The sequence below is a fragment of the Heliangelus exortis genome, chromosome 25, assembly GCF_036169615.1.
Source record: "Heliangelus exortis chromosome 25, bHelExo1.hap1, whole genome shotgun sequence".
Lineage (NCBI taxonomy): Eukaryota > Metazoa > Chordata > Aves > Apodiformes > Trochilidae > Heliangelus > Heliangelus exortis.
The window spans coordinates 4,541,719-4,569,178 of record NC_092446.1 but is presented as its reverse complement, the minus strand read 5'-3'; the positions used below and the strand labels follow the sequence as shown (position 1 = coordinate 4,569,178).

Here is a 27,460-nt window from a genome sequence, read left to right as displayed (position 1 = left end):
TCTCCTGTGGGAGGTTTATTTAAAAAGGGTTAACTGGTGTGGGGGGAAGGGGTTCAACTGGGGGGTAAGGAGGCCAGGCTGGGGTTCATACAGTCCCTTAAATACAAATATAAAATGGAAGAATAAAAATATTTACAGAAATCACGGCGCAGAAGGAGCCCCGGGGCTCCCGGGACAAAGAGTGATGGTGACAAAGGCTGAGAGAGCAGGAGAAAAGCAGCCATGAGGAAACCTTCCGTGCCAGAGCTCTTCCTCTCCCCAGGAGTCATTCCCAGCTTCCAAGAAGAAATCCCAGCAGGAGAAAAATCCTTCAGCAGGACGAAGGCTTGGGTGACCCTTCTGGAGCCAGAACAGCAGTTTTCACTGTTTTGGTATCAAATCTTTCCTCTAGGAACAAGGACATCCCCGTGGTAGATGAAAGCACACAATTTTTTTTTTTTTTTTTTTTTTTTTTTTCCAAAGAGAAATTATTTACATCCAACTCCCACATTTCTCCTCTGGAAAGGTCTGGGGGTCCCCAAGAGCTTCACAAGAGATTAAAGTTCTTCCAATTTGAAGAAAATAATTCCAAATACATCTGCTAGGGACAATGCTGACCGGGGCAGGGCACACAACACACCCCCTGTCCCAGCTTCAGGGGGACCCCTGCAGCATCCAAGTTCTTTTCCAGCAGGAGGATCCCCAGGACGTGGCCAAAAAGGGAGCAGGGATGGTCCTGCAGCAATCCCAGCTTCCCAGATCACTGTCCCTGTCCCCTGCTGCCCCCAAAGTGGCAGAGGTGGAACCTGAGCTCAAGCAGAAGACCAAGGGGCAGCTCGGGGAGTGATGCTGGGAACCAGGAGGCACTTAAACCAATTCCTCATTTCCCAATTTACTGCAGGTTAAAAGGAGAATCCTGACCCCCCAGCCCAGAAACTGAACACTGGTAAAAAGCACCAAACCCCCCCACACCCCCCCAGCCCTCCTCAGCTTTGGTACAGTGCAACAAAACAAGAGGGGGGGGTTAAGGGCACCCCAAAGCTGCTGCTTTTCACACCAATATTGTGTCATCCCTGAAAATTCACAGTAAGGCTGAAAGGACTCACCCCCCACCACCCCTGTTTGGTCCCAAAGAGTTGTCATCAACCACTCTGCTCCCTCCCACCCTGACAGTTTCATGAAGTTACCCCCCCCAAAAAAAAGATGAATTTCAACATCAACAAAACTCAAGAGTTGACACAGTAACTCCAGGTTTTGGGTATCAACTGTCCAAGAACTCAGAATCCCAAAGCTCTGAAACGTGAGGATGTTGAACTTTGCCAAAGGAGGAGGAGGAGGAGGAAGGAAGAAGCTTTGAAGTTTTTGCCTTCTGAGCATCACTGAGATCAGTTCACAGCCACCAGTCTGTAAATGAACATTTCTGTCCCCAAATCACCAAGTGCTTTGTCCTCTTCACCTTGAAGGCAGTGACAGAATGGATGTGCAGGACTTGGACTCTGACCAGCAGGGAAATTTAGGACAACTGAGTGCAGATACTGCCAGTTTCTACCAGTTCAACTGTGCTTTAAGACTCCTTGTAAAGCCTCAGTTAGAAAAAGGATCACCTCCAGGTATCCAACAACAGAAGAGTTTTAATTTCTTTTTTTTTTTTTTTTTTTTTTTTTTTTTTTAAAAAAAAAAAAAAACAAAATGCAAACCCTTAAGACTCTGCAGCTCAGCTGTCAATCATCTCAGAAAGTTCCAGAAGAAGGTCATCTTCATCCTTCCCTGGGTCCAGGTCAATTTCTGCTTCCAGTTTGCCTCCTGAGATTTCCCAAATAAGCTTCTCAAAGTCATCCTCTACAGACAAAGGTGCTTTCCCAGCCCCTGTAGAGCTCAACCTCCGGGTCTTGGCAGCTGCTGGGGAAGCTGAAGTGGAGCTGGAGACTTCTGACTGTGGCACCAGCTCTGCCTGGCTCCCAGGATGCAGCTCAGGACTTGGAAGGCAAAGAAAGAGCAAATCAATGTGTGTGACATTCCTTAGACTGAGGTTTTCTGCAAACCAGCTGCAGTTAACCCCTCCTACACCACAGCCTTACACAGGGGTTGTTATTCCATCATCCTGGGGTTCCTCTTGGAGTTCATAGAATCACAGAATCCTAGAATTGGCTGGGTTGGAAGGGACCTCAGAGCTCATCAAGTCCAACCCTTGCTCCACTCCCCCCGTGGTTCCCAGCCCATGGCACTGAGTGCCACATCCAGGCTCTTTTGAAATATCTCCAGGGATGGAGAATCCACCCCTTCCCTGGGCAGCCCATTCCAATGGCTGAGCACCCTCTCTGCAAAGAATTCTTTCCTAATATCCAACCCAAACCTCCCCTGGCAGAGCTTCAGCTCTGCCAGGGGAGGTTTGGGTTGGATATTAGGAAAAAATTCTTTAGTCCATGCCCTCTTGTCCCACGGATATCTGCCCAACCCCCCCCTGGCTCCAACCTCCTTTCAGGGAGTTGGAGAGAGTGATGAGGTCTCCCCTGAGCCTCCTCTTCTCCAGCCTCAACACCCCCAGCTCCCTCAGCCCTTCCTCACAGGACTTGTGCTGGATCCCTTCCCAGCCTCCTTGCTCTTCTCTGGACCTGCTCCAGCACCTCAATCTCCTTCCTGAGCTGAGGGGCCCAGAACTGGACACAGGACTCAAGCTGTGGCCTCCCCAGGGCTGAGCACAGGGGCAGAATCCCTTCCCTGGACCTGCTGGCCACGCTGTTCCTGAGCCAGCCCAGGATGCCATTGGCCTTCTTGGCCACCTGGGCACACTGCTGCCTCCTCTTCAGCTTCCTCTTCAGCTTCAGTGTCTGATCACCCTCTCCAGAAAGAAATTCTTTCCAATGTCCAACCTAAACCTCTCCTGGCACAACTTGAGACCTCTTGTGCCCTCTTGTCTTGCTGAGAGTTGCCTGGGTTTTATCTTTTTTCAGTCTGGGCATTTAACCACCAGCATCTGGCAAAGAAGGTTCAAGTTTTTGTAGCCAGAGTCACTTTGTTAATTTGGCAGTACAAGGGTTAGGAAGTCAAGCTCTGCAGGCATTCAGAAAACCCAAGGAGTCACTGCAAAGCTGCACCAACTTGAAGCAGTTTAAGAAAAGAATCTAAAGCAGCATTCCTGAGGGCTGCAAGAAAATTATTGCAGCTTAACTGTACCTTTGGGGGATTTTTTTGGCAATTTTCTCCAAACCCTGATTTTTCCACATGTGAAATAAGCCTCATGTTTCATATGAAAGACACTGATGGAGAAGAACACACTGTGGCTGTTACCTGCTTTTACGTTTTCCTCTGCCAGGTTTGGAGGTTGGGTTGTCCTCTGGCAAGGCAGGAACAACAGCCTAGGAAGGAGAGAGGAGTTCTGAGACACAAGTAACAGGAGATTCCTGCTCTGCTTCTCCTCTGACACTGCTGAACCTTAAACCCCATCACAGAACCAGGATGCTCCTAAGTCACTGCTCTTTAAACCCCATCACAGAGCCAGGATGCTCCTAAGTCACTGCTCTAATCACCTTGTGTCTTCCTGAGGAACCCCAAAAATCCTTCACACTTCAGAGAAACCACAGCAGAGTCCTAAATAAATGCTGCCACCCAGCTATTAAAAAACACCAAGGTACTAAAACCACCCTGCAGGTCACTGCTGCATTTGAAAGGGAACAGAGACCTGTAGAACATTTTGTTTTTTTCCATCTTTACTTCAAGAGGAGGGTAAAATCTGGGGATAAATTTTAGCAGGGACCCAGTACTGCCCCAGCCCCTCTCCTTACCACAACTGCTTTTTTAGCTGAAGGCTCCTTCGTGTCACCACCAGTGGTGCCCAAGGGTTTCACAGCAGCCACAGCAGAGGGATGGCTCTCAGCTGCTTTCCTTTTCACTGTCTGCTTGGTGGGGGAGGCAGCTTTCCCATCCAAAGGCTTCAGGCACACCTTAGATTTGGCTGGAGGAAAAGGAGGAAAGAACTGACACAGCCTTCCTGTGCCTCAGGAAAAAAAAAAAAAAAACCAAACCAAACCCCCTCAGGTTCTCTTGACAGTCCCATTATCCTCCTGGTTAATTACATTTGGCCAGAACAATGACCTTGCCATTTCCCAGTTCCTCAGCAATATTTTCCACCTAGGAAACTGTTTGCCAACAAGCCACAGAGTGAAGCAACCAAGTGACAAAAAGGAGCCAGAGTGTGAAAACTGTCATCTGCTGCTTTTCCTTCAGCACCTAAGGGAACCTCACTTACCTTTAGCTTTCCTTTCTGGAGGCTGAGCTGCTTGTTTCCCTGCTGCTCCAACTGCACCATCCTTTCCTGAGCTTTCAATCCCATCTTCTGGAGATTTCCCCAATACCTTCTTTGCAAGCTGATGAGCTGATCCTGAAACCACAGAGGCTTCAGGACTCCCTGATGCTGGAGTTTTATCCTTGGTTGCTTTTTCAAGGGGCACAGCAGCTGCTTCCTTCTGAGGTTTCTCTTCTTGGCGTTGTTTCAGCTGCCTCTTCTCCTTCATGATCTCTTCCAGGCTCTTCACCTGAACTTTAGAGTTGGCTGCACTCTGATCAGAGGCCTGGAAAGGAAGAAAAGAGAGGGTGAACAGGACAGAAATCTATGGAGATTTCATTAAGAAAATCTGAGTGGCAATCCCTCCAAAATGGCTCCATGAACAGAGCACATTAATAGTATTCAGATCAAACATTTCTTCCTTAAAAAGTTGCCTGGAACAAGCTCCAGGCTTTGCTGTGGAAATTCTGATTCAAAAGCCCCCAGTTCCCAGCACAGCAGCTCCTTTCATAGAGCAGAAGACTCAAGCTGTAATCTCCTGTATTAATTTTAAGCAACAAAAAGTCCTATGAGCTCAGCAATACAGCATTCACTGACAGGCTGATTGCCTCTAATACCAAGCTTTAGTCTTTTCTGTTCAAATATACTTCAGGATTTTAAAATATCCTTCAAGCCTGACAAATAAAGTCACTGAGAACAAAAACACTCCCTCCACATGAGCCTCATGGACTTTGTCTGGTGCTAACAGGGTTTCTTACTTGCTGTCAGGTATAATCACAGTAATTTAAAGCTTGAGGATTACAACCTTGTCTGGAAATGCTGCTGGAATCGACAGGATTTGATGCTTGCCTCATGCAGGGAGGTAGGAACAGCTCAAACTGGGAGTATGAATCATGTTACAAACCCACCATGACAGAATTTATCAGAGATTGTGTGAATATCAGTATGTCTTGACAAAGGACTCACCTCTGCAGGTGCAGAGGCAGCTCTGGCAGAAGGCTTGCTCAATTCCACTATCTTCTTTTCTTCTCTTCCAGGGGCTTTAAAACAAAACAAAACAAAAAAATCATTTTATCAAGAGGAGAAATAAAGAAACTCATCTCCCTTGCTGTGTTCATTTCCTCCTGCCTGTAAGGAAGCAGAGGGAAAGGCTACAGCTGCATCCATGCTGCATCCAAGCTCTCTTCCCTTCACTCACTCTTATCCCAGAGTTTCTAGAATTTTAAGCATGAGATGTTGAACACCCATTTGTGACAAACCCTGCCCCTCACATCAGGGAGCTGTTCCATGCTTTCATAGAATCATAGAATCATAGAATCCTAGGGGTTGGAAGGGACCTGGAAAGATCATCTAGTCCAACCCCCCCTGCCAGAGCAGGGCCCCCTAGAGTACATCCCCTAGGAACGTGTCCAGGTGGGTTTTGAATGTCTCCAGTGAAGGAGACTCCACAACCCCCCTGGGCAGCCTGTTCCAGGGCTCCGTCACCCTTACAGTAAAAAAATTTTTTCTGATATTCAACTTGAACCTCCTATGCTCCAATTTACACCCATTACCCCTTGTCCTATCACTGGTCACCACTGAGAAAAGCCTAACTCCATCTCCCTGACACTCACCCCTTACATATTTGAAAACATTGATGAGGTCACCCCTCAGTCTCCTTTTCTCCAAACTAAAGAGACCCAGCTCCCTCAGCCTTTCCTCATAAGGGAGATGTTCCACTCCCTTAATCATCTCAGTAGCTCTGCACTGGACTCTTTCAAGCACTTCCCTGTCCTTCTTGAACTGAGGGGCCCAGAACTGGACACAATACTCCAGGTGTGGCCTCACCAATGCAGAATAGAGGGGGAGGAGAACCTCTCTTGACCTACTAACCACACCCTTTCTAATGCACCCCAGGATGCCATTGGCCTTCTTGGCCACAAGGGCACATTGCTGGCTCATGGGCATCTTCTTGTCTACCAGGACCCCCAGGTCTCTTTCACCTCCACTGCTCTCCAGCAGCTCAGCCCCCAACCTATACTGGGACATCGTGTTGTTCTTCCCCAAATGCAAAACTCTACACTTCCCCTTGTTGAATTTCATCATTGCAAAGTTCTTGCTTTGCAAACACAGGCACATCCACAGCTCAGTTAAACAACACATTCCAAAGAGGAAGGGAAACCTGGATCCAGCACAGGGAAGATCCCATACCAGACACAGATGGCAAATAAAAAACATAAGAGAAAAATGAGACAACAAAGTGAATGAGTTTTCCAGTGGGAAACACTGCAGTGTCATTAATGGGAAATAAGATGGTTGTGTATTTGGGCACTTTTTTGCCCTTTGACTTTGTAGCCTTAAACTCTTCTCTCCTCTTGTACAGACAGAAGATAAAAGCAAAGCCAGCCCTGAGCAAACTGAATTTGTTTGCTGGGGAAAGCACCAGGACAGGGAGCAAATCATCCTCTTACCTATGAGCTTTGTGATCCTCAGCAGTCTCCTCCCTGTGGGGGCAGGCTGAGGCTGTGCTGCTGGAGCTGGCACATTTTCTCTGCTCTGCTGCATCCTCAGAGCTTTCTCCTGCTTGATTTCTTCCAAGGTTTTAATCCTCACCTCTCCTGCTGGCTTGGCTTTTCCTGCTGGCTCTGCCAGCTGCACTTTGCTGGGCACAGCTGGAGCTGGTGCATTCTGCTTCTTGGGCTCACCCTCAGCTTTTGTCTTGGGGAGAAACTCTTCTGCTTTTTGCTTCTCTTCTTCCACTTGCTTGTGTTTTCTTTCAGCCAGGGCTCCTGAGAAGACTCTGATACGAACTGTAGGGGAGGGTTTTGTCCCCAGGTTGGGGTCTTCTGTTTTACAACGTCCTTCAGCCTGAGCTTTAGCTGGAGCCTCCCCTCGTCTCTGATGAGCTCTCTCAAGACGAATTTCCTCCAGAGTTTTCACATGGATTTCTCCTGCTGCCTTGGCAGCCTTCTCTGTCACAACAACAAAAAGAGAGGCAGCACCATTTTAAGAGAATCCAATATTTAAAGTCTCTAAAATTTGTCACAGTACTAAAGAAAACTCCTTCTGTTCCCACCAATGCATCTGATGATTCCTCTTCTGAGTAATATTTTCCTGCTTTAAGCCACTTGCATTTTGGTGCTTTCCAGAGTGGCTACACACAAAAAAACAACCAACCAAAACAAAACCAAAAAACCAATAATAAAAACCCCACAAAACCAAATAAACAAAAAACCCAAACAAAACCCCCACAACATTAGACTATTTAGTTACTATTTAGTTACTTTCCCAGATTTTGTCTCTCTGTTAGCATCTCAAATTCCTGCTCCTGGCAGCTTTTCTGTTCTACTTGTGGATAAACATAATGCAGCTTCTGACAGCTCAGAGCAGGAGCATGAAACTTTGATGAGGTACAAGAGGACAACACACACACACAAACCTAGAGGAGATCTCCAGGGACAGCTTCAGCAGCCCAGCAAAAGGAATCAGACACACTTTTAAAATTAACTTTTAGGGCTTTATTGACACTCAAACAAGAAAAAAGGGAAGGCATCCATATATTACCTGTCTCAGTGCTGGTTTGTTCAGAGGGCAATCCTAGCCTCTCCTTCAGAGACTTGGGGACTTGAACTGCAAGATAAACCAGAAAAATGTAGAAACATTGCATAGATCTCAATTTTGTGTTCACATCTGGAAATGAGACAGGAAATCGTCTCCCTGGGATTCAAAGCTACCTTGAACCCTCAGTTCAGAGGCAAAAAGAACCAGAAATGATAAAAAGCAAAGCTAAATAGCAAATCTGTGCATCAAACCCAGGAGGCTGCTCAGCAGCTGTACCTCTCTTTGGTGCTTTGTCAGCATTCTCCAGAATCTCCATCTTCTTCCCCAGCCTTTCAGCAAGGTTGCGCCTCAGTGGAAGGACACTTTTAGCAGCTTCAGAAAAAGGGAAAACAAGCAAAACTTGAAGAATATTTCTCTGGAGGAGGAGTTTAGAGCAGCCAGCCACAAATTTCCACTCTTCCAGGTGTATTTTCTTACATTTGCCTTTCAGTTGCTAACAATATCTGCCATTTCTGCAGTCAACACCCAGATCTCCACCACAAAGTATTTTCCTCCCACATACAGCAAAAATATCCTTAAATATATTTATGTTTAGGTGAGGGCACCCAAAGAGCAGCTCACAGAAAGCTCTTACCTATGGAGGTTTTACGTTTTCCCAGTCTCTCAGCAAGATCCAGTTGAATCACTGGCTCCTCCCCTAAAACAAAGAAAAACCTCTTTAGTGCACATCAGTCAGCAGCAGGAAGCATTGTCCTTCCAGCCCATGTCCCCCCAAAAAGGACACTTTTGACAACCAAACCACATGAATCATGACCAAACCAGGTAGAAATGCTTCTAAAAAGAACCTGTGCAGACTGAACTCTTTAATACACAGGCTCATTATTGCACTGCCACTCTCAGCCTTTCTGGTGCTTCAAAAATGAGCTGCTTGTATAATTTCACCTTTTACAGGTCTTCTTTTTCATTATTCCTCTGCTTTTCAGCTCTCCCCTTATCTGCATCCTGACACCTGTTTTGCCACCAGCCTCTCTGCTGCACTGAGCCCAAACACCAGCTCTGTCACAGGCTGCCAGCATTCACAAACCTCACCCAGCTTCAGGAACACAGAAGTCAAACATTTGAGAGCCTGGGGGATGGTGACAAGATGTGACTTAGCTACAAACACCAGCTTCATGCACACTTCTTGGCCTTTTTTTGCAGAAAACCAAAAACTGAGCACCTACAGACGTCAAAGCTTTTTTTTTTCGATCAAACCAAGGATCTTGTGCATAAACGTGTGGCTTGAATTAGAAAATACAAGCAGATTGTGGCTGGATTCTCTTCATTGGGAGTCTGGATTGCCAGGAAGCTGAAGAGGAGGCAGCAGTGTGCCCAGGTGGCCAAGAAGGCCAATGGCATCCTGGGCTGGCTCAGGAACAGCGTGGCCAGCAGGTCCAGGGAAGGGATTCTGCCCCTGTGCTCAGCCCTGGGGAGGCCAGAGCTTGAGTCCTGTGTCCAGTTCTGGGCCCCTCAGCTCAGGAAGGAGATTGAGGTGCTGGAGCAGGTCCAGAGAAGAGCAAGGAGGCTGGGAAGGGATCCAGCACAAGTGCTGTGAGGAAGGGCTGAGGGAGCTGGGGGTGTTGAGGCTGGAGAAGAGGAGGCTCAGGGGAGACCTCATCACTCTCTCCAACTCCCTGAAAGGAGGTTGGAGCCAGGGGGGGGTTGGGCTCTTTTCCCAGACGACTTTCAACAAGACAAGAGGACACAGTCTTAAGTTGTGCCAGGGGAGATTTAGGCTGGATATCAGAAAGAATTTTTTTACAGAGAGGGTGATCAGGCAATGGAATGGGCTGCCCAGTGAGGTGGTAGATTCTTCATCCCTAGAGACATTTAAAAAGAGCCTGGATGTGGCACTCAGTGCCATGGTCCAGCAACCGCACTGCTGGGTCAAGGGTTGGACTTGATGATCTCTGAGGTCCCTTCCAACCCAGCTAATTCTATGATTCTATGATTATTACTCAGCCTTCAGGATGAAGAGCCAGGAAGTGGCAAAACCAGCCCCAGTGTTACCTTGCTTTGCAGCCAGGGTGACAGTTCTCACCACTGTCCGTACGTTCTCCTTCTCTGGCACGGGAATGGTGCGAGCTTGGAGAGGATGAACTGAGACTCCTGAAGGACCTTCTGAGGAAAGCAAGCAAAAGATAAGGATGTTTAGGGAAAAAACCCAGCCAAACCAAGCAGAAGAACTACAACAAAACCTAAACCCATGAGTTATTCATTACTGTCACACATACAACAGTTTCCTTGCAGTGCAAGGAAATAAGAGATGAGTTTCCCTCTGATTTGCCCTTGGAGTTTCCCTCTGATTTGCCCTTGGAATTCCTATCTGGAACACCACCTGCTTGGGTTTAAGAAAGCAGCTTGCATGCCCCCAGCTCACCATGGAATTCTGTTCTCCAAGCAGCTCTCAGCTGCAATCATCTCCCAGTCTGAACCCAGAAGTGCAAAAAAAGTTCCTTTTTCTGTTGCATACAGCTGTACTGAGAGATGCACAGCCAGCTACCCAGGTTTTAGCAGAAGTTAAAAAACAAGGATGAAGGTGAACAGAAGGAGAGGAAAGCAGGAGATATTAACTCACCACCTTGTTTTTTTGTTTTTTCCTTTAGTTTCTTCAATCTGATTTCTTCAAGGGTTTTTATTCCAAAATTTAAATTGTCATCTGAAACCAGAAACCAGTTAATGAAGCTGAGGCTTGAAGGCACATCCTGAAGAGCACAGCTCCTCAAGCTTCTTACAGCTGAGAACCTTTCCAAAGTATTTTGGATAAAGCCTGTCAACACTCCCCACAAGTGAAAAAAGGAAAGGATGGTATTTTGGTAAGCAACTGGCACCTTTCTTCACTCCTCCCACCCTTCAGGGTAAAACCATTTAAGCAGTTTAATCCATCTACATGACATGAGATTCCTCTGTCATCAGACATGGGTTTGCACAAAGGAGTTTGCAGGCATTTAAACTCCACTCTGGGGCTTTATTTTGTGCTGCAAAAATAAACAAGGAGGAGCTTACCCAAGGTCCATGTTGTATTAACAGAGAAACAGCTCATGGAAATAACTGACTCCAAGCAGCTACCCTGCTTTCTATTGTATTTTTAGAACATTTTGCTTCTGAATTAATTTCTAAATTCTCCTTCCAATTACAGCTGTCCAAATACCTTGCTTTGCACCAGCACTGGATTTCCTGGTGGAAACAATCCGTAACCCATTGTGGGGCTCTGTCACTGCCTGCTGGACAGGGGCTTTAGCTTCATCTCCTTCTTCAGAAAGCTGGTCTGAAAGGGAAAAGAAAACTCAGCCAGTTACACAGGAGGGAAGAGACAAAATTCTCATGTTCATATACAGTGACATTTCCACCCAGGTTTCATAGCATTTGTATTCTTAACTAGAAACAAATGTTTATAGAAATGTTTTTTTCTTGCTGAAAAAAAATATTGAGGACTCCAGACTCTCCCCTGTAGCTTCAAGCACTCCACAATTCAGGTATTCTGGGATTTGTACAGCCACTCACAGTACAAATGCCTTCAAGAAGTAAAGAAATGCTCACCATCATCATCTTCATCATCATCTGCAGCATTGATGACAACTGGAGGGTGTGTAGGACTTGGGACATTTTCAGAGTTTTCCACTTTCATCACCCCCCTCAGCTGTGGAGAAGGATTTGACTGCACAGAAAGTTTGTTTTGCTGCAGTGACATCTGAGCCATTTTCACATCATCTTCTGCAGACTCAGGTGGATTTGGAAGTGTAGCTGGAGGAAAAGGAGGATCACCTGTAAGGTGGCCATTTAAGAACTTGATCCCAATGTGGGTGTCACTGTGTAGCCAAGGCAGATAAATCACCTGGCTACTGAATTAGTCTCCTACTCCCCACCCCTGGATACACACAAACCTCTCCACTGTGGCACCCAGAAAGGATTAAATGAGGGGAAAGCAACCTGAAAGGCCTGGATCACACAAAGCACAGAGAAGCTGAGCATGACAGGAAAAGCTAATCCCCAGAATTACATTCCCTTTAGCTGAGAGCCTGACTGCAGACTCCTCCCTGCACTCCTAAACCAAGAGCTCCTCGAGGTCTTTTGAGGTGTTATGCTCACTCCTAAGTATTAAATAATTAACATTCAATCTCCAAGAAAAAGGACCTAAGGAACTCACTTTTGCTTGGTGGTAAGAAGAGTCCATCCACGTAACGTCCTTTGGTGTGATGAAAAGCACAGTTGGATTTCTGGCAGCCTCCTGGCTGGTTCTCCCAGTAACAAGGAATCTCACTGCGTTTTTTCTGGAGAGAGAAGGAAACCAAAGGCTGAGGCTCACACTCACCTCAGATTTGCAAATAAATAGTTTCCCATCACACCAGGGACAGGAGTCGTGCTGTGCAGTGCTGAAACATTATCCCAAAGGTCAGATTATCACTAGAAGTGTTCACAGAATCCTAGAATGGGCTGGGTTGGAAGGGACCAGGGCTTGGTGTTTTGCTGTTCCTTGAGCTGGTTTGGTTGAACCTGCAGGGAAATTCTGCCTCTGCCTGGGGCCAGTTTTGGGTTTTTTGATGTGTGCAACAATGAGGGGGGCTGGGGGGCTGCAGTGAAACTCCTGCAGCTTCCTCTGACTCTGTGCCAGGTGCTGGAGCTGAGGTTGTGTCTGACAGGGCTGGGAGTTGTGAGCAATCCCAGAATCACAGAATGGGCTGGGTTGGAAGGGACCTCGGAGCTCATCAAGTCCAACCCTTGCTCCACTCCCCCCGTGGTTCCCAGCCCATGGCACTGAGTGCCACATCCAGGCTCTTTGGAAATATCTCCAGGGATGGAGAATCCACCCCTTCCCTGGGCAGCCCATTCCAATGGCTGAGCACCCTCTCCAGAAAGAAATTCTTTCTCATGTCCAACCTAAACCTCCCCTGGCACAACTTGAGACCTCTTGTGCCCTCTTGTCTTGCTGAGAGTTGCCTGGGAAAAGAGCCCAACCCCCCCCTGGCTCCAACCTCCTTTCAGGGAGTTGGAGAGAGTGATGAGGTCTCCCCTGAGCCTCCTCTTCTCCAGCCTCAACACCCCCAGCTCCCTCAGCCTCTCCTCATAGGATCTGTGCTTATAGGGTCTGTGTTTATAGGGGAAGCTGAGTAAGCTGTAACAATGTCTTTGAGAAGCCAGACACCCACGGGTGCATTTGGGGGGGGTAACCTATCTGTCAGGTAAAACCTCAAATCAGTCCACCCACAGCCATGAAAAATGCTCCCCACATCTTCAGGCAAACACTCACATCAATTTCCATGTGTCTGAACCTGCAGATGTTCCTGAAGCAACGTCCCTCCTGCCAGAGGGTGCAGACTGTTTCATTTCCCAGAGCAGCTTCACAGTGGCGGAAGGAACAGCTCTCTCCCTGGAACCAAAAGGAAATCAACAAAAAGGGAAATAAAACAGTTCAGCTCCACAAAAAAAAAAAAAAAAAAGAAAAAAAAGAAAGAAAAAAAAAAAAAGAAAGAAAAAAAAGAAAGAAAAAAAAGGGGCTATGCTATTAAGAGCTGGCAGCAGAATCTGAGTGCTTATTAAGTTAAAAGAAATCTGTCTCCTCCCACTCTTCCCTCCTAAAAAACTGAAAAGGAAAAAGCCAAACAAGCAACCCCCAAAGGAAAAGAAACCCAAACAGACCTTGTTACAGGTGGAGTAGAAATAGAAGTAGCAGTCATCTCCTTGGTGAGACATAATGGACAAATCCTTAGAACAAGCTCAGGTTCCAAGGGTTTGCTCAACCACGACTTCCTCCAGTCTTGGCCAAAGTTGGCTTCACTCTTTCTTGAAGTGAAAGTCTTCTACTGGCTTGATCACTGAAATCTTCTTTTTAAAAGTAACCCTAAAGAAAGGTACCCAGCAATGAAAAAGAATTAAATCAGAAGTGTTTTTTACAGATGCTTTCTGTTACTCAGATTTGTCTCTGACAACATCTTGAAAGCATCTTGAACTCCTAAGCAATCCCAAATTAATGTAAAACTGCCTGGGTTTTGTCAGCAAGCATTGGCTCCTGTGTCCTCAGCAGCAGTTACATGCCTTGGAGCACTAAAAAACAACTGTAAAGTTTTTTTTTTGGGCTGTAAAGCCCAAAAGAGATTTTTTTTTAAAGAAACAGGCCATACTTTTGAGTTACCCGCCAATGATTAACTGTGGGACCCCAATAATTTGGGTTTTTTCAATACAATTGATCTATTAAATATCTAAAAAATGATCTAAAAAAATCTAGTTTTCTACTGTGGACCTTCAGGTTCACCTACCTGGACAACTTCAGCAAAGATGTGGATCTTCCAAGACTTCCAGTTAACTTCTCCTGTAGGCCGAACCAACACTGAATCCGTGAATTAATAATAAAGGGGTAGAAAAACTTTTCCTCCTGACATTGCCAAGGGAACCTCTCATCCACAATTCAACCATGGGATGTGCTTTTAATCATCTTACAACTAATGGAGGAAGCAAGTCCATTGGAATACTGTCAGACTGGAGACAGCCAGGGTTAGTTAGCTCTTCCAAAAATAAAAAAAACCGAAAAAACTGAAAAAAAAAATTAACCAAAAAAACCAAAAACAAAAGAAAACAAAAAAAAAACCAAAAAAAAAACACCCAGTGCCTTTAAAGATGAACTTGTGATTCAAAGTGGCTGCAAAAATGAGGATCCATCTTCCACAGCCGGGTAATTTTTAAATTTTTTTTTTTTTTTTTTAAATTAAAATTCAATAAGTTGCAATTTCTGGTCTTCCAAGATTTCTTCACCTATTAAGAAAACACAAAAACCTTCCCCCATCTTTATTACCTGCACAGCAAACAAGACACTCGTGTGTATAAATACACAAATCTGTATTCACACACACCACGAGTCAACAAAAGTGAAGTCAGCACGAGCAACAACAAAAATCTGCTTTTCTGGCTATTTGCCACTGCATAAAAAGTCTCCTTTTGTGGAAACTGGAAAAAAAATCTGACAGATCTACAACATGTCTGGGTGAGCAGGCTGATGGTTTAGAACATGAGTGGTTTGGGGGCAGCAGAGATGCAGGCAGGAGGATGTTGGTTGGCAGAGGGGATCCAAACCCAACTTTTAGCCCTGATCAGAGCCCTCAGTTCCCAGCAGGGAGAGAGCAGAGCTCTGGGGGGCAGGGAAATGCTGACTCAGCAAGTGCCACGGCTGCAACAGCCCCAAAATTGGTGAGGAAATTTTGATTTGAGGAAATGATTTTGGTTTAGAGCAAACAGAACAAGTTTGCCATCAAATGCTGGTCCCTAATCCACAATCCATTGCTGCAACACCACAGATTTTTTTTTAAAATCCAATTAAAGAATTTTTTTTTTTTGGTGCCACCAGAGCTGAACCTGATTTTACTTAACCACAAAGAATTTTTTTTTTTTTTGGATGTGAAGTCAGATTATCTGATTTATAGTTTTTGTTTGTTTTTTTTTTTTTAAAAGACACCAAATGCCATAAAACCTGCAACCAGACAGAGTTGAAATTAAAAGTGATTCTGACTCCTTTCATTAAAAATTAAAATGCTACACGTTTCTGTGCAAAGTATTTTTTGACTCTTCTGGACAAAACTGAATGAAATAGTTCTTACAAATTAAAAATACAAGGCTGGAACCTTTTACTCACACAAACACTAGGGTTTATTTAGGGTTTATTTAGGGTTTAGGATTTTTTTTTTTTCAGGGAATTTTCCCAAATCCAAAATAAAACCAGGAAAAGTTTGGTTCTCATGCTCAATTTGTTTTTTTTTTTTTGATTGCTGGACAAAGGGAATAAAAACAGTAAAGTGCAAGGTTTTCTTTCCTTGACTACTGGTGGGAATATTCACTTCTGACCTTTACTTTTATGTCATTTGGATTCCTTTGCATCTACTCCTAAAAATTATCACTACCACTGCTGGCTAAATCCAATTTCAAGTGCAATTTCTTCAGTTTGCACAAGGCAACACCCAAAGAGATGGCAGGATCCCTGCTTTGGTGAGCAGAGCCATTCCAGTACAAATCAGAAGGAATTCATGGTCTAGAAGGTGGCATTTCCTTCCTCTGGGAAGTGGGAGACACCTGGACAACACAACATTATTATTATTATTATTCTTTCCACCACCATGGGGAGGAAAAAAAGAAATCTCCTCAGGTTTAGCTACATTTTGCTTGTTGCCTTCCATATTCCTAAGCAGACTCCAAGAGCTGTGTGGAATTTGAGTAACCTTGTTTAAGGAACTGGGGGAAAAAAAGGAAAACTTTAAAACTAATAAAAACCCCAACAATCCCCTCCCCCCAAGCCCTCTTGGTTCTAAACTCCAGAGAAGTCCTTTCCTTATAAAAAAAAAAAAGGTTAACCCAAACCCTATTTTTTTAAAACCTGGTACCAGTGAACAATGAGTGCTAAGGAGAAATCAACCCAATTAACCCCCCCAAAAGCCTGAGTAAAAACTGAGTAACTCTGGTGCACTCAGCAGGTCTCTAATGGAACTAGGGAAGAATTTTTAACTCTTTTTTTTTTTTTTTTTCTGCAACTCTACTGTAAGAAAACCATAAATAATTACAGATGCAAGTAGGGGTCAGGAAAAACATGGCAACAAGCATGGGAAGAGAAGCAGTGGCTGAAGTCTGCCCAGTTTGTGTGAGAAGCTTTTTTCTCTTGGTACTGATGGTTTCACCCTGCCCTGCCACGAAGCCCAGGAAAGGAACAAAAGTTTTGCAGCTCAACAAACCCATGACAAGTATCAGGATCCCTATCTCTGTGCCTTTTTGGCTAAAAAAAACCCCACTTGGACAGTTTTTCTTCATTGTCTATTTTGTGCCTACCAACAGCTGCTGGGGTTCACCTGCTCAGTGCTGTGCTGCCTCCACAGGGGGAGTCAGCAGGGTGGGATTCCAGAGAATCCCATGGAACTGGGATTATGATGTGTGTGGGCTGGGGCATGGAACCCCCTGGGGCTAAGCCCCCCTTCTCTGTAGGGAATCCTAAAGCTAACTTGGCCAAAACTGAAGTAGAAGAGTCATGATTTCTACTCCTTACCTCTGTCTGAGTCAGGTTTAGCTGTTAAATCCTGGCCAGAGAGGGGATGGGGGAATGTTCTGAGACCTCAAAAGCTGCAAGGTCCCCAGGGAAGCAAAGGTTAAAGCAGATGATCCTCTCTGCTTCCTCCACCACTGAGTCAGGGTCACCTTTCACCAGGAGTCCAAGAGCCAGGGCCATGAGTTTCCAGAGCCACGTGGACAGACAGCTGGAGAAACTTGATGTGAAGATGTCCCACTTAAGGACTTGAATGAGGACAATTTGCCCTAAGATGAGAGGCAAATCAACTGCTCCTGAAGGGACTGCCTGGCCTGGGGTTTCTGCAACAACCCTGAACCAAAGCACTCACAGCTCAGACACTGCTGCAGCAGCAGCAAAATAGATTTGTCTTTTTATCTTGACAGAAAGGAGAGGGAATTCTTCAACCTTTCAAGCAGGGATCTTGAAAAGTGGCCAAGAGAAAGAGTTCAGTCCTGAAAGCACCACTCTGTAGAAAAATCACCTCTCAGTCCAAGAGCAACACTGACACTTCTGATTTGAAAGATGTGTCCACAGAAGGACTGCAGTTCCCCACTGCCCTCCACCTGCTTGCCAAGAACCTTGCACCCACCAGATCTCTGGGACAAGCTGAGAATAGCCCCATTCCCCCTCTCAGGATGCTGTTGCTCCACTTCCTGCTGTTTTAAAATCAGTTTAACATAAAAAAAGGAAAAGAGAGGTTCACTGAGCAGCTATTTCCTGCCTCAAGTGATCCTCTGGAAGATGGTCTGAATGCTGGAGTTCCAGAAGAATTCCATGGGCCTCAGGATGAGTAAGCAAATCCCTTAAGCAACTGCTGGCCTGTTCTCAGTGCTTCTGGGCTCAAACTCCTGAAACATTAATTTAAAAACAAATATAAAGCATGGCAGCTGGCACCTAACACTGCACACACAGTGCAGTCAGAAGCTGGAGAGCCAGGGGTGAGGGGATTAAGGGAAAGCCAACAGCAATTTGGGAACTTGGTTCTTGCAGGACACTTCCTACTGCAGAAGTTTTAGCAAAGCCAGGAGGGAGCTGGGTGCTTCCTCAAGGGGAACTTCTGCTGGTGCAGTGAGTCAAAAGATATCCTGGGAGCACCACTGTCCATGGTTCAGGGTACAGATGAGTTAATTGTGCATTTCTGGGTTGTGCTTTCTCCAAAGCCATGAAAAATATTCTGTACAGTCAGGTTAGCAATGCACACTTCCAGCCTCGTGCCCCAATCTATGTGAACTTCAAATAAGTTGGCACTGAAAATACAAGTTCTTCAATAATCCATTTTCTACCAGCTCTTTATCTGCTCTTGAGCTGCATTCTCACACCCAAATTCCTTCACAGCAGTTTGGAGCTGAGAGTCTGAGTCCCATGGTGAAGATTTCTCTCCTTCCTCCTACCAAGTGGCAAAGGTGGAACAGCAACACCCAAGCTTGGAGATGTTAAACCCCAACCAGCTCTGAGACCTCATTCTGTTGCCTGCATGGGGCAAAAGTCCACAGAGACCAGTGAAAAAAAGAAAATAAAACACTCCAGAAATGCTTCCTGAGCTTCAGGTTATCAGCAGCACCATCAGATGTGGCTGATGCCCAGCAGTGTGAGGAATGCCAGGTACACAGAGGGTCAGCTGAGATGTTTGTCTTCATTTCTGGCATGAAAAGGTTACTCACAGTATCACTTCCACCAAGAAAAACCCCCTGGATCTTCTGCAGATCACTCCAAAATCCACTCCTGCTGCAGCTGCAGTGGCTGTACCAGCACACCCCACACCTGGGGCAAAGCTCTTGAACCCAGGCACATTTTGCAGTCCACTCCTTCTCCTTTTCCAGCTGAAAATTCAGGGCTGACACAGACACATTCACCTCCCCTTGACCTCTGGCTCTCAGCCCAACACAAACAAGAGTCTGCTTGGAAATGTCATCAAAGAGTCAGAGTCCCCAAGTGAACCCCTGGCTCGCCTCAGATGGGGTTTGTTTTGGTGTTGGGTTGTTTGTTTTTTGGTTTTTTTTTTTTGCATGGCAGGTGAACCACAGCTCCAAAGTTCCAGACACTGGAAGTTCTTGCACCAGGATAAGCTTGAACATCCCCTGGTCACTTAGGGACCCCTCTCCACCTTGCTCAGGGCCACCAGGCCTGAGTGCAGCACGTGCAGGTGTGGCAGTGCCAGTCCCAAACCCTTGGTACATTTTTAGACAGCATCAATTTTGGATGCAGTGGCTTTCCCTTAATCCATAACCTCTTCTTTCCTGTATTTTCAGTGGGTGGCTCTCTATCAGCCACCAGATTTTCCTCCTTGGTGTCCCAACAGGAATCAGCTCCAAGCTCCAGGGACTGCTACCCCTCCTCTGAGGCAGGACAGGAATACTTCACAACAAGACACTAATTCTTTCTCTTTTTCTGAAACCAACCCTGGAGCCTGGCAGCAATTTACTCCCAGGGTTTCTCTTCCCCACTCCAACGTTTTATTGGATCTCAAAAAGATTGGATTTCCCCTGGATGCAGCCATTTGGCAGGCTGCCATTTTAGAGAAGTGACAGCAAGAGGAAGTTTTCTCTAGACTTATTTTTTTTTTTTCCTGAAACCCCTGGCCATCCAGCAACAATTCCAGCCTAGCTGTTCAGCCTCATCAGTGTAACATGGGTCCAGGTTCTGGTATCACTTCAGAATCTACCCCCAGGACATTTATTTTTTTTTTACAATCAAATATACACAGTGTTTCTATGCTGAAAGCCTGGCCCAGAGCTCAACCCCTGCCTGCAGCACGCACCCCAAAGCCCCAGTTTGTGGGAACAACCTGCAGGCTCCACACACTGATCCCTGAAACCATCAAAAATCCCTTTTGCATTTTCATTTTAGACGCGGAGGGAAGGAACCAGAACCCCTCCGAGATCCAATTCTGAAGGAACACAAACAAACGTCACCCAATCGGTTTGTTGTTTTAGAACAACTTAAAGGAGCAATTAAGCTGAGTGGGTGCATCCAGAGTTAGTCAGATCCTGGAGGTAATTCCTTTGGGGAACGCAGGAGCAGTTTGCCGGGTGACTACCTCACAGCACGTCCCTGATACGCATTGCTACAAAAGGAAGTCACAAGGATTTCACCGAAAATAACGTCACCTCCAGACCCCTGAGCTCGGGGTCTTCAACCGACCCAACCGAACCTCTCCAGACCTTGTCCCAGGTTTCCCCCAGGGCCAGCCGGGGGGGTTCTAACGGCCCAGGGAAGGGCAGAGGTGCCAAACGGGAGAGCTGCGGGCCTGTAACCGGGGGCAGAGGGACCTTGGGCCTACCCGGGCAGCGGGGGGGCAGCTGCCCTCAAGTCCCGGGGCGCTGAAGACGAGGAGAACCCCTCCCCAGGAGAGCCCTCACTACCCCAGGGGTCCCAACCAGCCCCCCCCCCCCCCTCCCCAGTGGCTGCGGATCCCCCCGCTGAGGAGCGCTCAGGGACGCGGCCTGGGCCGCCCGCCCCGCCGGGGACGCGGCCTTTTCCCTTCAGGGGAGCGGAGGGGAGCCGGGCCGGGAGAGCAGCCATTCCCCCGCCCCTGCGGTCTACGAACGGCTGTAGTTACCGGCGAGCAGGGACTTTACCGAACCCCTGGGAGCCGCCGCCGGGGTCTCCGCTCTCCGCCGCTCGGCGCCGTCGCCTTCCCCGCTGCCAGCCTCAAAGATGGCGCCGAACATCCGGGTACCCGCCGCTCGCCCGTTGCTAAGATGCCGCCCGGAGCGGCGTCACCAACGTCACTTCCGCCCGTTCGCCTCCCACCCCGCAGCGACCACAGTGGGGCGGGCGGGGCCGCTAAACAAACCGGGCGGGCGGGCGGGTTTTGTGCTGTTCCCTCTCCCGAGGTTTCTCGCCAGCGATTCTCACCCCTAAAAAATGTTGGGCAGACAGGAGAGCGTCCCCTTCCCAGTCACCACCGCCTCGGCTGGGCTGCCCTGAGCTCCCCGTCCTGTCAGGGGCTGTGCCCTCCCCTCCATGGTTCCAGGCCTCCTGCCCTCAGCGGGCTGTGCCCTTCCTTGCTCCCTGTCCCAGGGTTTCGCTTTCCCAGCCGATAACTGATTTATGTTTGGGGGTTTTTTTGAACTTGGTTTCCCGAAGGGGCAGGCTCGGGGAGGCTTGGGACCCCTGAGGTTGCTGTGGAGCCCCGGGAGGGAGGGCTGGGCCTGGCTGGGGAGCTCTGGGAGCCGCCATCTCCATGTCGGGGCCTGCGGAGGCTTCGTGGCAGATGGCCCAGGTAAATCCGCCTCTTTTTTCTTCTTTCCTCCTTCACCCAGCGTGCCAGTGCCCTCCTGTCCCCTGCTTGTCCCTCCTGCAGTGATTTACAGGCAGAGGAGCAGCGTTTGGGGCAGCCCCACCATGGCACAGGCTCAGCCATTGCCCCCGGTAATCGAGTGCCAAGTCCTCTGCTTTGTTTCTCTCTTTGCATCCAGCCCGGACGAGGTTCATAAAAAGAAGGAAGAAGAAGTTGTGGCTCTTCTGTTTAATGAAAAGTTGGAGGTCAGTGTCAGTGCAGACACCTCCCCCAGAAAGCAGGAAAGAGGGTGAGGCAGCAGAGAAGCTTTCACAGCAGCTCCTGGCATCATCTCCCAAGGGCAGAGACTCAGCTGAGAGGTTGCAGATTGAGCTTTCCCACTGCCAATCTCACCCAAATCTCTCTCATCATGGCCCTGGAGTTCCTACAGACAGAGAAGCCAACAGCTTCTCCACCAAAGCCAGGGAGGATTCAACAGCTCCAGGTCAATCAACCTGCTGGGGAATGGGAGTTTTTCAGAAGGCAGCTGCTTTTATTTCCTGTTGTCGTTGTCCAAGTGCCTCTGTGGAAGCCAAATAATCTCTGGAGAGAGGCAGGACAAAGCCAGAGCCCAGGAGATGAGGATCACAACCTCCATCATGCATCACCTTAGAGGCACTGCAGACACCCTGGGACAAGGGAAGATCTTTGCCTGGGGGCAGCTTGCCACAGAACCCACGGATTCTGGTTTGGATGGCCCAGTTCTGGAGGTTTTTGCCAATGGAAGAAGCCATCCTTGTGACCAAGTGGTGGCTGCCACCAGCCAGCCCCTGCCCCTCAGCAGCAGGAGACACAACCCTCCCACTAAGGGGGGGTGCTTGGAGCCCTGGGGGTTGCTTTCTGATCCCCATCCCTCTTTCCCCCCTGCAGACCCCCCCTGTCACACTCCAGCTGGCTCCAAGAGGAAACCCAACTGTTCATCCAGCACTTGGAGGGGAGGGGGGTTGGTTTCAGAAGCTGGTGGAGACACTGAGCACATCACAGGTACACGTGGGCACATTTTATTCTCTGGATGCACTTGTGCATTGTTTCTGCTCAACAGCCAAAGCTTTATTGATTCAAAACCAGGACCCTTCTCCCCCACCCCCAGCACACTTTTTGTTGCTATGTACCCCCCTTCCCACCCCTCAACCACTCATCCACTTCCACTTTGAGTATTATCTCTGCTTGGAATCTTATTTTCTTAGAAGAAGCCAACTGACAAATCATTCAAATTTTTGTTTTTTCTCCCAAGAACCATATAAATTACATGCAAAACATTGTACATAGAGATTAATATCAAAATGCAATACAGATCAGGTGCACTTCAAGCTGGACTCTAGGATATGGCAAACACACCAGGGTACATATTGCTTTGAAACCACCATTATTTTTTTTTTTTTTTTTAAATGTCATGCATATCACATAATATTCAATCTTTTGTTTTGTATTTTTCTGTTTTTATACAAAAATACCAGTGCTTATTATACTTAGTTACTGGAAAAGAAGAACTCAGATCTGCGTGCCCTCTTCAAAAGAAAGTTTTGTTGTGAGAGCATTGGATAAATATATATACACACACAAATGTTGCTTTAATACTGTATATATATATATTTATTTAAGGGGAGGAAATAAACTAAAGGCAGTTTTAGCCATGGGCGTTGCTGAATGAGAAGTGTTTTTGCTTTTTTTTTATTTATTTTTATTTTTTTGTTTTTCAGGAGGATAGCAGAGGCAGGACAGCCAGAGCTCAGGGGGACAGCCTTGGCAGAGAGATGCTGGAGAAGATCAGCCAGGTGCCACAACACACACTGGCTTTGTCCCACAACCTCACTTGGGGACAGGTGAGAGGAGAGCAGGACCCCCCCCCACAACCTGGGGCTGCAAGAGGGGGTTTAGGGGGGGGTGGGGGGTGCTCCAGGGGCTGATGAACTCGTAGGAGCTGGAGCCAGCAGTGAGGAGAGATGGCAGGCAGGTACCACTTGTCCTTTCCCCAAGAGGTACAAAACCTGCAGGGACTCTTCTTTGAGGTCCTTGGTCCCTGCAGTCACAGAGGGCAACAGGAGTGGGGGGGGAGATGCCCCCCCCTGGTTATGGGATGGGGTTTTTTTCCCCCCTCACCCCAACGTCGTGTCACCCCGAGAAGGGGCTGAGCACTCCAGGACATCTGCTCCTCAGCTGGGGAAAGCCAGAGGCTGCCCATGCTAAAATTTGGTTTAGTTTTTTTCCTTCTTGAGATTGTTTCAAAATTCTCCTCAAAGCTTATTGCACAAAACCTTTGAAAATGAAGCATAACCCCTGTGCAAACCAAAGGAAAACCTCCTCACCTCATGCAAATGCCTCAAAATGCCTGGTCAGCAAATGCACACAGGACGTGGTGTAATGTCTTTGGTACCAATCTGCCAATTTATTTAACAGAAAAAACACCACCAGAGACCCTACCCTCATTAAGTTCTTAACCTCATTAAGAACTGGATACAAAACTCCGTTCAGAGTGGTTTAATAACAAAGCATTCCAAGGCAAGTTCACACAGCTCACAGGGGATGACTTCAGTTCCTGGCTGGCATGGCACTCTCCCCCGTGCACACTTGTGGCAGTTCAAACCAAGCAAGAAATAAAAATAAAAATATGTATCTCCCCCTTGGTTGATTTTTTTTTGTGTGGTTTTTTGTTTTTTTTTTTTTCAAGGCATGTTGCAGAGAGTCCCCAGAAGTTCAGGCCGCCGACCATGCCTTTCAGCACAGAGCACCAATCTCCCCCACCTCTTTTGTAAAAAAGTCCTCAAATAACTTAACCCAATAGTCAGCTGCTGCCAGTATATCACTGAAACTAAACAGAAAAAAAAAAAAAAAAAAATACTTTACAGAAAAGATGTATGCACAATAAACGTTTCTACTTGACTTAACCAGCCAGACCCATGTAATTTATATAAAAAAACAACCCCACCATTTGTGTCATCCAACTAACACCTGGTAGAAAGATGGCTGCTCAGAGAAAAGGGAGCTGATTGGCACCCCAGTGCTGGCACACTGAATTTTTTATCTTCATTCCCTGTCCCTGTCACCTGCCCTCACACACCCACACCTCGTGGTGGACGTGGGACTCCCTATTTCTTTATTTTATTTTTTTTTCTTTAAACAAAATACATATGGCTGACGTAAAAATATCAGTTTCTGAGCTAAAGAAAACTATATTTCTTTTTTTTTTTCTTTTTTTTTTTTTTTTTTTTTTTTTGCATAATATTTATATATAATTATTTCTCCCCCTCCTAATATGGAAACTAGAACAACAAAAATATATCAACTAAAGAATAACCAAGACCCTTGTGGCAACCTGCCAGTCACAGATTTCTGGGAGTGGCTTTGAGAGCCTCCAAAGTTGGCTTTTAGTAAAGTTTTCATTGGTTTTTTTTTTGTTTGTTTCTTTTTTTTTAATCCTTAAAACAGGTCCGAGGTATTAAAAAAAAATATCAAAAGCAAAAAGAAAACAAAATAACAGTGTGTGTCCCCTGAACATATTAATAAATATTCATGTAAGCTTGTAAGAACACTGCATTTTCCATTCCTTTTTTTTTTTTTTTTTTTTTTTTTTTTGCAAGTATTTAACATAGAAAAAGTGATCTTTTCAGCAATGTCACCTTTAGTACAGAACCAAACCCCACAACCCTCCCCCCTTTTTGTCTTTCTGGAGAACACCCAAGAAACCACCACCACCCCCTGGGCCTGCCCAAATTTTTTTTTTTTTTTTTTTTTCTTTTTTTTTCCCAGCTGGGGAAGGAAGGGGGAGGGCAGGGATGGGTTTGACTGCAGGGGCAGGGGGTTTGACCCCTAATTTATAATTGAGATGGGCAGTGGTGGCAATTTTTTCTTGTTTTTGGCAGTGTATGGAGCCCAGCAGCGAGGCAGGAGAAGGAATGGGGCCACCTCATCCCTCCCACCCCGAGGAAGGGAGGAGGCAGATGCTGGGCTGGAAACGAAACAAAGACACTTGGTTTGCTTTGTTGTCATTTAAGGAACACTTGTTTCTTGGCAAAAGTACTGGGTCCTGGTGTGGCAGGAGGTGCTGCAGGCAGTGCTTGGAGAAGGCACGGGAGATTCTGCTGTGCGTTCTTCAAAAATAAAAATAAAAAAATAAAAAAAAAAAAAAAAAGGAAAAAAAGGAAAAGAAGAAACCAGCCAAGCCCACCCTTTGGCCAGAACCTCTCTGCTTCCAGGGTTGAGATGGGCAAAGATGAGGATGCTGTACAGGCAGCTGCAGCCAAGTTCTCTCTGCTTCCAAAGGAGACAAAGAAGAGAAGGCAGCAAAGGTTCCTCCAGCCCTGCCTGCCTGGGGTCAGCACCCAGGGGTGCATCAGCCCATGGAGGAGAAACTGAGCCCAAGCCAAGCAACCTCCTGCCTCCTGCTCTGTCCCAGGGCTTCCCAAGAGGGGCACTTCAGAGCCAGCTGCTTCAGGACACCAGGGAAAAAAAAAAACAAACCCAACCAGGACTCTCACCTAATGATTACAAGAGGCTGAGGTGATGCAGGACACACAGGGTGGGACAACCTTCAAAAAAGCAGCAAGGGAGACCAAACCTCCATGGAGCATCTCTGCAAGAGCTGCAGCCAACCAACCAACCAACCAACCAACCTGCCACTTCTGACTCCACTCCACTGCTCCAGAAGTGCACCAGAAATCAAGGGCTACAGAGCCTTCCCCTTCCACCAGCTAAAGAGACAACCTGGTTGCTCCCTTCCATGCTCCAGGAGCTGCCCCACTGCTCTGCCAATAACCTGATGCTTGTTCTCCATCCAGCTGCTCGTGCTTTGGTAGCAAGATGCAGAGCTGGTGAGCACAGCTGGCACAGGCCCTGGGGTTCCTCCAAGGCTGAAGGATTATTCAAACCACCAGACAAGCCAGAATGGGCACAAGTTTCTCTGCTCCTGCTGGCAGAAGGCATTAAACCTTTTCCCTCCCCCCAAAAGTTTCAAGGCTGCTCACTAAGAGCAGAGGAGATGCCATCTCTTAAGTTTCTCCAGAAAGAAGCTCTGTTTCTCACAACCATTGGGTTTTTCTGCACTAATCCTTCCACTTTTCACCTGCACCTTGCTTTGTAGAAAAAAAAAAAAAAAAAAAATCAGAATTTTTTACACCCAGCAAGGTCACGGCCAAGTCACCTTTGTTTCTTTGTCTACCAATTGCTGCTGCTTTGGAAACAGAGAGAAAAGTGTGTGCAGACACAGAGGAGGAACTGTAAAGGCTTGGTACCATTTTTCAAGGTGGAAGACTGGTGTACATCCCTGTATCTAATCAATCTGTGAGTAAACACCTTGCCCCCTAGCTGGGTTTTTTGTTGTTTATTTTAAAATTTTCACACTCAAGTGTTAACTCCCCCACTTCTCCCTGTGAAGAAGCTGGGGGGCAAATCCCACAAGCAAAGAACAACCCCCAAAATGAGAAGAAAACCCTAAAACCACAAGTGGGGAAAAAAAAAAAAAAAAAAAGAAAAAAAAGAATTAATCAAGTCACCAGTGCACCCTGGCCCTCGGGCTGAGTGCATCCATGTGAAACTACAACATTTTGAACTTTTGTTAGACATGCAGTTTTTTTCCATAGTGAAAACCACCAACAGATGCATGGAGCCCAACTCTTGGAGAGGAAATAACCTGGCTGCTTCATTTGGGTGAGTACCACTGAAAATTAGGGATGGAGATGCAGAATTTTGGCTTAGCCTCTCTCCCAACACCCAGCATCGTGGTACTCTGGTTCCCACTGCTAAATAACGGTAAAAAAAAACAAAACAAAACAAAACAAAACCAACCCAAAACAACAAAAACGAAAAAAAACCCCAACAAACAAAACAAAAAATCAACCCCAAAAAAACAAACCATCCAAATGATATACATATGAGCAGTTTGACACGAAGTGACCTCAGTGTGTGATCAGTTACTGGTGCCAACATCACACAGGGCGAGGGACGAAGGTGGTGGAAGAGGAGGAGGAGGAGGAGGAGGGGGGGGGTTCAAAGTTTAAGGTCAAACTGATGTCTCCAAGCTGTGTAAGGGGCTTTCAGGCTCCGGGATGGTGACCTCAGCTTGATTGCTGTCCACTGCATTGTTATTTCTGTTGAGGGATGTAGATCCACCCAAGGTACCCCCACCTTTCTTTTTGAGTCCGTCAGTCTCAGGGTCGTCTTCAGCGCCATCAAGGAATGGTGTTCGAGGCTCATCTTCCTCCAGGATGAACTCTGGGTGAGTCATGAAGTTATGGATGGAGCTTCTGGATTCAGGTTTCTCGAGGCCTTCGTACAAGGAGCTACGGAACGCATTCACCACTTTGAT

The 27,460-nt window shown here is 46.7% G+C and overlaps 2 protein-coding genes across 25 annotated transcripts in view; both read right to left on the bottom strand.

The window, feature by feature from the left end:
• On the bottom strand, nucleotides 1-20,584 carry ZC3H11A (zinc finger CCCH-type containing 11A). 14 transcript variants are annotated; one of them, XM_071768655.1, is made up of 18 exons: nucleotides 20,456-20,584; nucleotides 14,095-14,147; nucleotides 13,478-13,679; nucleotides 13,089-13,208; nucleotides 11,988-12,111; nucleotides 11,381-11,605; nucleotides 10,992-11,108; nucleotides 10,419-10,499; nucleotides 9,851-9,961; nucleotides 8,436-8,498; nucleotides 8,078-8,173; nucleotides 7,805-7,870; nucleotides 6,712-7,212; nucleotides 5,228-5,301; nucleotides 4,226-4,547; nucleotides 3,762-3,931; nucleotides 3,268-3,335; nucleotides 1-1,955 (listed from the first exon to the last, which is right to left on the bottom strand). In XM_071768655.1, exons 3-18 carry the CDS (start codon nucleotides 13,529-13,531, stop codon nucleotides 1,694-1,696), a joined length of 2,454 nt encoding a protein of 817 aa, XP_071624756.1. In that variant the 5' UTR covers nucleotides 13,532-13,679; nucleotides 14,095-14,147; nucleotides 20,456-20,584; the 3' UTR covers nucleotides 1-1,693. The 14 variants fall into 14 exon arrangements, with proteins under 14 accessions (XP_071624756.1, XP_071624762.1, XP_071624765.1 ...); XM_071768661.1 differs by having other exon boundaries at nucleotides 11,381-11,584; XM_071768664.1 differs by having other exon boundaries at nucleotides 9,851-9,958; nucleotides 11,381-11,584.
• Nucleotides 19,550-27,460, bottom strand: part of ATP2B4 (ATPase plasma membrane Ca2+ transporting 4) — a 52,004-nt gene continuing 44,093 nt past the window's right edge. For all 11 annotated transcript variants that reach the window (XM_071768647.1, XM_071768641.1, XM_071768646.1 and 8 more), the window contains one exon: nucleotides 19,550-27,460. In XM_071768647.1, the coding sequence (XP_071624748.1) occupies nucleotides 27,435-27,460 (26 nt within the window). In that variant the 3' untranslated portion in view covers nucleotides 19,550-27,434.